The 13,542-nt window shown below is 32.5% G+C and overlaps 1 protein-coding gene across 1 annotated transcript in view; it reads right to left on the reverse strand.

Moving 5' to 3' along the window:
* The window catches only part of LOC129988196 (spondin-1-like), a 59,281-nt gene that overhangs the window by 17,878 nt on the left and 27,861 nt on the right, over window positions 1-13,542 (reverse strand). The window contains exons 8-10 of the mRNA XM_056096353.1: window positions 8,175-8,394; window positions 6,307-6,472; window positions 4,186-4,366 (exon numbers count right to left, since the gene is read on the reverse strand). Of these exons, the coding sequence (XP_055952328.1) occupies window positions 4,186-4,366; window positions 6,307-6,472; window positions 8,175-8,394 (567 nt within the window). The remainder of the gene's footprint in view (window positions 1-4,185; window positions 4,367-6,306; window positions 6,473-8,174; window positions 8,395-13,542) is intronic.

The raw sequence follows: 13,542 nt of genomic DNA on the forward strand, positions 1-13,542 counted from the left end.
GTCTTCTTATTATAGATGTTGGAAACATTTTTTTTTCCGAGGGAGGCATGGAATGGGAGAAACGCATCGTAGGTAATATTCGTGATATGATTTTCTTTTCACTTTACTTAACGGAAGTGCAGAAAAAAGATGTTCAGTTTCAGAGCAGGGTACAGAAAGTAACAAAATAATAGAAATGAAATTATTGATAAAAATATAAGAAATCTTTTTTATGAAAATTACCTCACTTAGATTTGGTATCAAAGTGACCATGTGTCCCAAAATCGGTGGGGCAATCAGGGCTGCTTTAATAATATTGTAAAGAAACTTGTTCTAACTTATCGTGGACTGAATGGTTCAATGGTAGGCAAGTTTGTATTTGACTGCAGACAAGTTGCCTATAAATTGCTTTGTTATTGATTTAATTTTTGTTAGAATATTCTAGAATGTTCTTATAATTTCTGTATCTTTCTAAATCTGGAAGATTCAAGCCATTTCGTCTTGTGGATAAAAGCAGATGCAAGGTTTAGTTCATTGAATAAAGTTTCTCGTTCAGATTAGCGAGTGTTATCTTTGATTTTAGCTAACAACGGTTTATCTACGAGACAATATTAAGGGTAAATGTTTCAGCTCATTGATTTTTTTTATTTGCAAATACAATAGGCATTTACTAATCCGACAGAAGATTGCTGGATTATCGAAAAAGCCGGATTAGAGATTGTAAATTAAAACAATACTTAAGAGACCAAGCTACACCCGGCAGTTTTTTTTTTTTTTTTTTATAATCGTAAATAAAATCCTATCACTCGTTTAAAGTTATAAGCGAAAAAAACTATTTGAATTGCAAATACGTGATCGAATATGAGAAAAATGCACGAGAGTTCAAAGTCCTAACCACTACTCTCTGATACGCTTATGCGGGTCTTGTGTATCCACATGTCAATATTTAGTTATAAAAACGTTTTTTTTTTTTTTTTTTTTTTTTTTTTTTTTTTTTTGTGTGTGTGTGTGTGTGTGTGTGTGTGTGTGTGTGTGTGTGTGTGTGTGTAAAGTCGCTCTTTTTCAGGAAAGACACTTATATAGATAAACCTAAAAAGAAAACCTTAAATATAAAATTTGATCCAAATCGTCACAGCCGTTTCCGAGATACACGAAAGAAATTATATATTATATTATATATATATATAAAGTAACCAATCTAAAGTAAGAAAAAGTTTGAAAACGAAACTAAAATGAAAACGAAACAAAACTAAAATTTATTACCTATTTAAACTAAAACCAAAAAAGAACTTCATAGTATTTAGAGAGCGCCATTGCAGCTACTTCTAAAACACAGATGAATTGATACAAAAGTATTAGAATCAAGTTAATAGGAAAAACAAAAAAAATCAAATAAAAATTAAACCAAAAAAATTATTAAAAAATATAAAAAAAGAATCCGGCCTGAAGACTTTTTCAAGGATCACCCTCAGGCAGGGATTCAAAGAAAGGGATTTTTTCTGCGAGGACATACAGACATTGTCTAATAATGATTCCTCGTGACCCGAAAATCCCCTGAAATTATGCTCAAGAGATACCATTTTAACAGAAAGGAAATACAAAATAACAAATTAGAAGAAAAAAACCACAACAAAGTAAAAATACAATAACAAAAATAACAATAAAAACAAAAACTAGCACTAAAATTAAAATTAAAAACGAAAAGGCCAGAACATACCATCCAACAGTCAAGGAAACTTTAAACTATCGATTGTGATTCCCTGTTTTTAAAAAAATTAGCGGTAAATTATGTAAACAGAGGTAGGCGAGATCACGAGGAATCATTATTAGACAATGTCTGTATGTCCTCACAGAAAAAATCCCTTTCTTTGAATCCCTGCCTGAGGGTGACCCTTGAAAAAGTCTTCAGGCCGGATTCTTTTTTTATATTTTTTTAATAATTTTTTTGGTTTAATTTTTATTTGATTTTTTGTTTTTCCTATTAACTTGATTCTAATACTTTTGTATATATATATATATATATATATATATATATATATATATATATATATACAATAATTGTCTTTTTAAAATTATAAGATACCGATTTATGTTTTAATAGCACTTTAATGACAAAAACTTATGTTTGTTGCACAAAAATTGACTTGAGTGTATTATACTACTCCCCTTGAAGAAAATTATTCAAGAAATCTAATCCTTCAAAAAATCGCTACCCACTTTGTAGAAAACATGGTACAATAAATAGGTATAGGGTCGGGTTATTGAGAGTCTACCATAAATAATTCACTTTAAACTATTGATTTGATTTTGAAACTTCAGCTTTTAAAAAAGTTTTCCTCTTCAATTTTTATTCCGTAAAGCATATGATCAATCATTAAATAATGTTAATTTAGTTTGGCAATTACTATGCATGCGTTTATTTTTATTATAATACTATCCGTGTGCATTCCAGCTCTCATTAGTGATTGCAGTGAAGCAAAATGTCTCAGAGTTCTTGTTTTGGTCTCTTCTGTCTGATTTGAATACTTAGAGCGTTCCGCATCCAAATTTAGAAAATCGACTTCGTTATTTGGTACAAAGTTTTGTAATGATTTTGAGTTTGATTTCCATTCAGTTTACCCTTATATATAAATTTTGGAAGTCTGAGAAATACATGAAAAAATATCTTCTGTTTATTTTTATACATTTGAGAATAAAAACTAAGAAGAATCTAAACTTCTTGCTTGTCGAACACTCAATGCAATCTGCAAGTTTGGTCAACATGATGGATATTGAAATGAGCAATTATTATTATTCTGCAATAAATTGGTTACTGAATAGGATTTTGAAGTCAGTGAAGAATGTATAATGATCCAGAATTCCACAAGAATTTCTAAAATCAATAATTTGCTAACATATGAAGATAAAGAGATTCCATTTCCACATAAGAGATGGCTATAATGTTTTTCTCATAAACCAAGGAATATTTGGTTGTATAATCATAACTTAAAGAATAAAATACTTCCGTAGTTCTTGGAACTATCAGTTATATAGGATATAAATATCCACGGCATTACCTTCATTCAGTAACTCAGCTTCAGAACCGAAATCACACATTTCACAATATTGAGAACTAAATGCATAAAGAAAAATGAGCAAAAGAAATTGCTACTTTTCATTTAACAGGTAAATTCTTATATATAGGAGAATGTATTGAGAATTTGTGAGCCATGATTTGGACTATTTTCTAAAAATATTTAACGCATTGCTTCGACAATTGCACCCAGCCAACAACTTCCGATGAAACAAGATAACAGAATTCTTTGAGAAATAGTTCACAAATATTCATTATTTTACTTTCCATTTAGGATATTAGCTATTACAGAAGATAAATAACATTTTTTAAATAATTAAATACCATTTCGGATACTTTCGTGAGAAGAAGAAATTGTTGCTGCTCAGCATTTAATAACATTTTTTTTAAATAATTAAATACCATTTCGGATACTTTCGTGAGAAGAAGAAATTGTTGCTCCTCAGCATTTAATAAAATTTTTTTAAATAATTAAATACCATTTCTGATACTTTCGTGAGAAGAAGAAATTGTTGCTGCTCAGCTTAGGACAAAGCATTTGTAACTGTTTTCCCAATTATTTAACGTATAACTCTGACAAATGCATTAAATATATAACTTCTGTGATTTAAATGATAAGATATCTATTTTCATTTCCATTTTTGATGAGTGTGCGGTAAACTTTCTTTTTTTTCTTCTTAAAAATAATGCCCTATAGCCAAAGTTGAATATTTTGTCGATTAATAATGGGTAATTCTGACAGTTTTTATGGCAATCTTCAAAGCCTTTCGTAACCATTTTTTCTAGGCATACAAGATGTCGAACTTTGGCCCAGATTTTAGGTGGTTGGCGTGATTTTGTCATGCTTGGCGGAAAACCGGGCACTCATTATCTGTTTCGATCTAATTTCTATCATACGCTAATCATTGATTTTAAAAATTATTTCAGACTTCTATATACCCGAAAACGATATGAAATATTGAATGGATATGACACAGTGATCATGATATTTGGAAGATGTTATTAATTTTCTCCTCAGATTTCTAACGAAAATTATGAAAAAGAAATGTTTAGACTTATTTGCAGATTTCTGTGAATAAACAGACTACAGTTTTAGAATATTAGTTACATGATAAATGAAATTATTTGCTTACCGGTCTAGGAGTTGGCGCACAAGGGGCTTTCATGCATGTTTCTTTCTCCATAAGTTCCAATGTGCAAGACTTTCGTGCACGATTATCCAAATACTTACGACTGCGGTTGCGCAGACCCTTACCACAGGTGACGCTGCAATCAGACCATTCACCCCATTCGGAAGTTCTGCAACTGACATTTCTAAAGAGAATAGAGTACCTGTATCACTAAAAAGTCTGGCCTAATAGTAAGTTGACAACTTTCTCAATAACGCCTGCCCATTTTGAAAATATTCAAAATGTAAATACAAAATAGATTATTTTTTTTTACAAATTTATTTTCTCAATTCGATTTTTTATTAAATGTTTTATTCTATTTGTAAAAAATACTTTATTATTCTTCTGTTTGAAAATAATTGTTTCATAGATAAAATAGGATTTTTTTCGAAATCATAAATTAGGAGAAAACTAAATAATTAAAGTATGTTCCTGTTGTTATTTATCTCCTATATATAAAATGAATTCGATCAATTTATGATTCTGTTTTCTCTTCCAAATTCGACACCTTTTTTTTATTGTAGATAAACCAGCGTTCACTCAAGGCCAAATATTGTGCGAAATAGAGGGACTCGCCTACCTTGCGGAGATCACGTGATCGCAATGAGGCAATGGCAAATAGTTGTCCTGATGTGACAACCATTTACCATTGTTCCATTGGGATCACGTAATGTTCCTGGGGTAGGCGTGGCCTGCTATTTCGCGCATAATTGGCCTTGTGTGAACGCTTCTTAAAAATTTAAAACTATTGATTTAATTTTTTTTTTTTTTTTTACAAATGAAACCCAGAAAAATGATTTAAATACTTGGCAAAAGTTACATATTCTCCAATTTTATAAATACGAGAAATATCCATTAATTATCCTTTATTTTCAATAAAACATAAATGATTTAAATACTTTTATTAGAGCAGATGCAAAACTCATTAAAGTTTTATTCACCACTCACAACTGAAATTAAATTACTAGTCATATCATTGCAACGATTCTTGTATTCTTTTGTCATTAATATTACTGGCCTGAGATAGGAACCAGGCAAGCGACTTCTCCTCTAGAGATTCCAGATGCTTTGGAGAACACATAATATAGAATTTCTAAAACAACGGATCCAAAGTCCCAAAGTCATCGGTCGCATGTCTTCTGTAATACATTGTCTGTAAATGGTCATCATTAAAAAGAAACAATTACTCATTACTCGCCGTGAAGATTTTAACGAATTCAAAAAAGAAAAAAAAAACTTATATTACAAACTGCTTGCTCAAGACGTCCCTTAAAAGTATTTGGCTTAACTTATGCTGAATTTCGATCAGCGCATCAGTGCACCATCAATGCATCCTGAACGTCATCACAGATGTATCTTTGCAGATGTTTGAATTAAGAATATAATATATTAAATCTATAGCTTAAATCTTTAATATTTTACTCATTTCAGCGGTGTTGACCTAAGATTGAGATCTTGGTTTTGGAATCAGATGATCGCGCGTTTGGGATTTTATATCAACGAAAGTCTTGCAATATATCTTGACCAAGAACATTTTAAATCTGTGGTTATAATTCATTGAGTTGGAAATTTGGAAAATGAGATGTCATCTCGGGTTTCGTTTTTGAAATCTCATGACCTCTGTCAAAAAAAAAATGACTTAGTTTAACATAAATTTCGATCATTGGTACAATAAGTGCATCTTAAAACTTCATAAACATATCTTTGTTGTTTGAATTAAGAAGACATTATATCTATAGCTTAAATTCTACTTTCATATTTGACTCATTTGAGCGGTATTGACTTAAGAGTAAGATCTAATCTTTGGAATCGGAGAATTACTCGCTCGAAATTTTATAAGAACCAAAGTCCGCCTTATATCTCAGGCAATAACATTTTAAATCTGTCATTTTTGATTATACGCCTTCAAGATAGAGATTTGGTAAATGAGATTCATTTCGTTTTTGCAATATCGTAGAACGTCCAAATTTATGAAATGCTTCTTAAAATATTTTGCATTTAGCTTTATAACAGGACATTAATTTGATGAAAGCCATTACCTGATCGATGTCATCTATTAGGTAAAAAATAAAGCAAATGTTTTACCCAATGCAAGGCTCTTCGCAGATTTTTTGCTGCACCAGCTCCGAATTGCAACCTTTCAGTTCTGCTTTCTGCTTGTTTTTGTACTGGCGCCATCTCATTTGGATGCCTTTGCCACAAGTCACGCTGCAGGGTTGGAATTCCGACCATTCTGTCACGCGACAGTCACCTAAAAATCATTCAGGATTTATTTTTAAGTGTAATAATATTCCTTTTTATAGTGGTATAATGTATTTCATTTCAGGATTTCTCAAAAAAAAAAAATCGATGTAATGCAAGAAAATTTAAAAAATAGTCAAGAATGAAGAGACAGTGGTAATGAGCCATTCTTCAAAATAATTTGATGGATCGAAGATAAAAACTAAACGGTAAAACAATAATAACAAATTTAAACACGTTGAACCCAACAAAAAATGAATACAGAAGTAATAAATTCAAATTCATTTTTTTATTGTATGAATTAGCTCTAAAATCTCCTGTATTAGGTTTCTGTAGGTTCTGCTGCCGATTCTGTTGCTGTTGCCGATGTGCCCTGAAGTCCTGGTGCATTTGAGAGAATTCATCCATCTCTCCGTTGTGAGGAGTGCTTTGATTCGTGTTGGAGAACGTATTATTAAGCACATATTATAAGAAACATGGCCAAATGAATCCGATTTCTTTATTCTGATTCTTGGGGTTTATCGGGCTCCATCACGCGCAACAATATGCCAATTGTACCAGGCGTAATTTTCCTCTCTAATCTCCAGCAAACCGGATTCCTCCTTGAGATCTAATTGATTTGATACCTAATGCTACCTTTTTTGAATCACAACAGAAGCGGTAGAATACATGAAATAAAAATAAAATTTTATGCGGAAATTTCATCCATAAATAAAAATTTTCAATTAGAAAGAGCATGTGGAGTAATGGGTGTAGAGTCATAGGGTTGGTAACATATATAATTACATTCCAACATTACCCTTCATATAATATCCAGCCACTTCACTTCATTTCCTCACAAAGGTATTTATATGGTGAAAAAGATGCAGACAAGACAAGAAAATACAAGTTCAAGCAATATTATATAATTAATAGCACAAAAATTAATTTCAAAAATAGAAATTATAAGTAAATGTTATAATAAAATAAACATACTACGATTCATAAACAATTATCAAAAATGAATAAATTCAGATATAGCTTTGTTTTTAAATATTACAGTACTTCTTTGCTACTCGCTAATAGATGACCACAGCAAAAAAGGGGGAATAATAAGATGCTACAAGTATACGTGAGTAGGAAAGCGAAATCTCAAAATAAATAATTGATTTATGATAAACAAATAAGAATCATTTAACCTTTCTTTGCATGAGGATGGAAATTTCTATCATAACATTTAGTGAACAAGAAACTGTACCCAAACAGGTGCAATGTAAATTGACTGGACTATTGCATAATAAGGAACGTAGCTGTAAAACAAATTAAATATCACAATCATTATAATATGTTTGAACTTGTCATTCCGCTGTTTGTTGTGGTTGGAAGATACGTACGATTTATTGAATATTTTTTATTACTAATCTGAGATTGTTTTGCTAATAAAAGTGATAATGAGGGGAGACATTTAGAAGAGAGGGACATTGAAGATATTGTATTGAGCTTAACACGTAAATTTGTATGTTGATGGATATTTCCATTCATACTGTTTTTTAATTAATTAATATTACATATTTATGCTAGGATTTTTTTAAACATTTTTCTTTTAATCTAGAGCATGAATTATATCCCCCGAATTTATTTTAAAAGAAAAAAAAGAAAAACCATACAAAGAAGAGTTAAATAGATTTAATTTCCATTATTGAGAGATTGACTGTAAATAAGAGCTGCTTTACTTGAGTTTCTTTCCGGATTGGTGTATGGGGCAGTGGAGTATCCAAACATTTCATAATCAGAGCAGTTCTTGTCATACACTCTTTGCCTGGTGACGGTCAACCTCGCCACAGGCTTCATGGGTTCACCGGAGGGATCGTAGAAGGGCGACTGCAAGTTGTTTGGGGTCGAGGCAGTGATACGCCGGATTTTCTCTTGAGGAATGGAAGGTATATTTCGACTCTGAAACGAGAAAAAATTGATTCTCTGAAGAAAAAAAACGAAGTTAACGTGTTGTTGTTTATGACACTTGTCATAGACAAATACACTGACAAAATCAACGATTTTAAGACGAGTGCTACTGTCTTTTTTCAGTAGCGCCATCTAGAACCAGAAGTGCGTATTAGCTACTCATGCGTCACAGCCCGTTTTAGGGGGAAGACTTCATTCATACATTTCATTCACTCACCACAGATTGTAATTTAGACTTCTGTACCCTCTGTGGTGGGCTTGGGGGGTTTTGTAGCTACAACAGATTTATAAGTGCACCAGCCATCATGCACACGGAAAGTCTTCGGCGGGCGTGGTTTGAACTCACAATCCAAGGGATGTGAATCCAACGCCCTACCAACCAGGCTATCCCGGCTGCAAAATGTTGTGCGTCACTTAAGAACTATACAATCCAAAATATTTGGATTGAAGGAAATGCCCAAACTTGTTAGTAGATTTAATAAAGCATCTTAAAGACATGGGAATATATCAAGAAGTGATGTTTTTATTCAACCTCTAGATATGTCTGCCTATTGCTCAAAAATGAACTGTAGATACTTTCTGATTTACCGTTCATATACGATGAGTTTTTGTGTGGTAAGTCAAACTATTTTTTGTACTTTTGCCATGAATTTTCTGACATTATAACAATAAAATAATAGAGGGTAAAATTCATAATGTAGAGGTAATACTATTAAATTTTGATCAGAATTCCATTGTTTCTCTTCCTTCTGTTTGAGATCGATCATGGTCGCTCCATTAAAAATTTATACCCACGATTAACAACGAGCAATTATCTGTAATCTTTCTGCAATCGGAAGATGTCAAAAATTCACTGCAGACTTTACAAACTCGCGTAACTTGTCTATTATCCAGAATCATGCCTTGCGCTTGCTGAATGTCGTCATCTGTAGAGGCGGTTGATGGCCAACCTGCCTCTTCCTGAGTTGCACTTGTTTTGGCCACTTTTAAACTTTTCGATTTACAAAAACACAATTTTATGCTCTGTAATTTTTCCTATATTTCAACAATAGGGAATTGTTGACACCTTCCGATTTGAGGAATTGGAAAACCCTTCGTCCATTTGCTAAAAACTTCTAATATAATGGTTACGATATATTTGCAACAGAAGAAAAAAAAATGGTGGAATTAGAATCAAAGTAGTCTGAAGCGAAGATTTAAGTCAGTGTTAACAATGCAAGAAGAGTTCCTTCAAAAGTATAAATAATTTTTGACTTATTCTCATATTCCCCATCGCCTCTCCCTTAAAAACTTATAAGAAAATAATTAGCTGCTTTACATTTTTAGATAACTTGTGTGGGGAGCCATCGATTTATCTTGACTTCTACAAAACCTTCAGAAACGAGAAAGCGGATTATTATTGACTGTTTCTTCTCGGTGCGTATTGGCAGCTATGTGAGTTTCTATAGAACAAAGAAAACTGACAGCTCATCTTCGCTCATGTAGCCACAATGTTACCAACCTTTATGTTAATTTATGAACGTCTAATTATAACTCTTAAGTTAGTTAATTTTATTTAATATCATATTTTCATAGCGAATATTTTTTTGATTGAGAACAATCATTCGAACAGCTAGTACATTTTTTTGAGACAAATGAAATATCATAATGACTCTAAAGTCCTCACGTAGAAGTATTATGAAAATTAGGATAGTCGGATGGCAGCACTATGATTATTTAACTACAAATAAGATTTACGGTTCAGTTCAATTCATTTATATAAACTTCCCGTTTTTAAATTAACAATAAAGCTATTTTGGGAAGGACCTCGTAATTTTGAACCTTGGTTAGATGAAGAGGTCGACATCAGAACTCGCACCCCCTCTACAAACTTCCACACCACACCAGAGGACGTGTGGTGCGGAATATCCAGTAGGACATTCTTCGAATTCATTTGGAAAAGCCCCGAGAAAGTTCCTCACATACAGAGTTTGCGCATTCAACACTAAAATGACTGTATTCCTTTTTACGATTGAGAATTCCAAATATACAAGTTTGTAACATCTCTCATGAATATTTAAAGACGATGGGGATGTTCACCCATACTTTATTCGATAATTTTGTATTGAATTTTATAAGAGATATTGACTCGATAAATCATATTGCATTGCGTTTTCTTTTCGGTATTTAAAATATATGAAACGCATTATGGAACGACAGGCTTATTAAGCTTTTCAGTTCAATTATTATATAATGTCCCATTTTGAGGCTACACTAAGGTTAATTTAGTATTTACTTAATTTTGGGCCTTAGTCAGATTGCGAGGACAACACCTGAGCTGTCACTCCCTCGTCAAATTTCTGCACCATACCAACGGGAGGACGTTTGGCCCCGATGAATTTAACGTGCACCAACACCGCTTATACGACGATTCTTTGATGAAAGTTGATCTCGAATCTGAAATCCTCCAGTTCCGAAGCTAAGACCTTACAACCAGAATAGTACAGCCTCACAATAAGAATTACGAGCTTCTTCTTACTTAAAATAATACGTTATACTACAGATCGATTATAATTGATTAAATCTGGAAAAATGGGGCTAATTTTATTATAATATCATACTTACAAAGAAATTCCAGAGGAAATCTTACTCTCCGGATGACTGAAAGTAAATAATAGTAGAATTTTGTTCTACAAGTTGATTAGAAAGTTTGTAAAAGTTTAAAAATAAAAAAGAAAACATGATACGAGAATGTAATTTATATTAAAGAAAAAAAGTTTCCGGGAAAAGACAATGCAGTTCAGAAGTCACTAGTTAAGAGCCTTAGGCTGAATTAATCATCTAGCACTATTGAGAATGTGCGCAAATTTTAAAGGATTTTCAAAGGCGTATGTCGTACTGAATTAAATCCAATCATGTTCTTTTGCTGATTTCAATTGAAAGCGTCATCATCTGGTTTTAGCAATTTGTATGTGATATCTTGCCGATCTTTTAATTAAATTGTTTCTTCGACCACTGAATATGTTGAATTTTGTGCCAATAAAATATAGCCTGTAAGATTTTTTTCGTTTTTGATTCCATTTGAAATAAAGTCAAATGAAGCTGTTGAAAGATTATGTCGTTTATATTTATAAAGAAGGTTATAATTACATCAATTTCATTAAATGAGTACTGGTTTCGACGCTATAAAAAAGGATTTGACACTGTATTTGAGGATCATTCAGCTAGTCGAAGAGTTTGAAATGAGAAATGGAATACTTATATCATGAAGTTTTGAGTTAGATATAAGAAAAAATTGAAGGGTTTGCTGCAAATAAAATGTAGTTCCAAATTAGGGGAATTTGGAGTTACATGTACTATCATGTAGTAAAAACTCTTTGTTCGTGTGGTGCCAGAAAGATGCAACTCCAATCGTTATTTCACATGTTACTCAGGCGATTGAGCTGAGTAACGCATTAGTTTGTTGTAATTTAGAGGTAGCTTCTGGAGCTACCGCCATTTCCCCTCATCGATCTTGCTTTTGAAAACACTGAAAAACGTACAAGGAAATCAGAAAGAGTTTTTATACCATGTGAATATATTGGTTGTTTGTTTGTTTCTTATGGCACTTGCCACGGATAAGCCCACTGTTACGAAGACAGCGATTTAAGCCTGAGGGGGAACGTCTCTTATTTTTATAGCAGCGCCAACTAGGGCCAAGAGTACGACTTTGCCACTCACGCATCACTCATTCGCTTGCACAACCCCTTTTTACAGGAGGGCACATTCACACATCTCACAGATAGAACAACAGAAGAACAACCATGCCCAAACCGGGACTCGAACCCGGGACGCCCAGATCACGGGGAAAACGCGCTACCCCTATGCCAGGACGCCGGCGAATATATTGGTATCATAGGGAAGACAAGTGAAAAATTTGTCGTTATTCAAGTCACCCAAAGAATGATTTTTAACTTCATTGATTAAAAGGTTTCTTCCTGAAAACTCCTTATATCATTTCTAATGGTAACAAAAGTATTTTTATAACGAAATATAGAGTTTTTTCTTATGAAACATTCCAAATTAATACAGGAAACATTATGCAGAGAGAGTTCTGGACTGCTCTGTAACAAGACTATATAACATCCAAAACATTACTCCGTTAATGTTAAAAAAGATGCAGCTATCTTACTCCCACTACCACCCTCTTAGGAGCGCAAAATGGATGTAAAAAAACTAGCTCACAAGTTCGTCCCACAAAATAATATGATTACCTACAATCCGACTACACAGCAGATGAGCCGGATGTTACAGATTTTGTTTTCGTTTTTAAAGCCAAGTTGTATGTATATTTTGTTAGTTTACTTTAAATAAAATAATATTATAGTAAAATGCATTTTTATTGTGAAATTTTTTTATAAAAGGTAGACAGACTACCAATTTGGTTGCAAGAAAGCGGTAGCTCCAACATTTCAACATATGCCACGTCATCTGGAAAATATATTTTTTAGTGAAAATACTATCATAATATGTAGGAACAATTAAGAAGATTGATCAAAACAAAAATTTTCACACAATTTGTAATTCAGAATTTTCAAACGTTTTTTGCGGCTTTCTAAAAACTTGAATAATTGGAGCTACCTCCTTATTACAGCACACCTTTCAATTGCAAAATCGTTGAAAAATAACCGATCAAAGTAAAAAAGATACAAAACAGCCTTTAAGTGTAGCTTGAAAAACAAATTTTTAAAAATAAATAAGCTATGATAATTCGTAGAGCAAAAAGTCAAAGTGCAGACTAAGCTAACCACCAACGATGGCGACAAAGTCGAATATTCATGGCGCTAAACTCATGCTCTTTATTTGGTGAGATCATCTGGATTTAATGTATTATGAGCTGGCGAGCATCTGAGTCTAAAATTGGATTTAAAAATTTCGCCTTTCTATAAAAAGAAAACAAAGATTTTTCAGTAAAACTACATTCGGCACATGTTTAAAACTTGTCAAGGAATTGTTTGAAGCGCCAAACCAGGATGAGCGAACGCATCCCATTTTTTTTTCTCCAATTATTGTTTCTTCGGATTATCACTTATTTTGCTCAATGATTCTTGGCTAATTCGAATAGTTTTCCATTCATATGAGAATGCTTAAAAAGGAATCGATTCGTCAATAATTTCTAAA

The sequence above is a fragment of the Argiope bruennichi genome, chromosome 10 (assembly GCF_947563725.1).
Source record: "Argiope bruennichi chromosome 10, qqArgBrue1.1, whole genome shotgun sequence".
Taxonomy (NCBI): domain Eukaryota; kingdom Metazoa; phylum Arthropoda; class Arachnida; order Araneae; family Araneidae; genus Argiope; species Argiope bruennichi.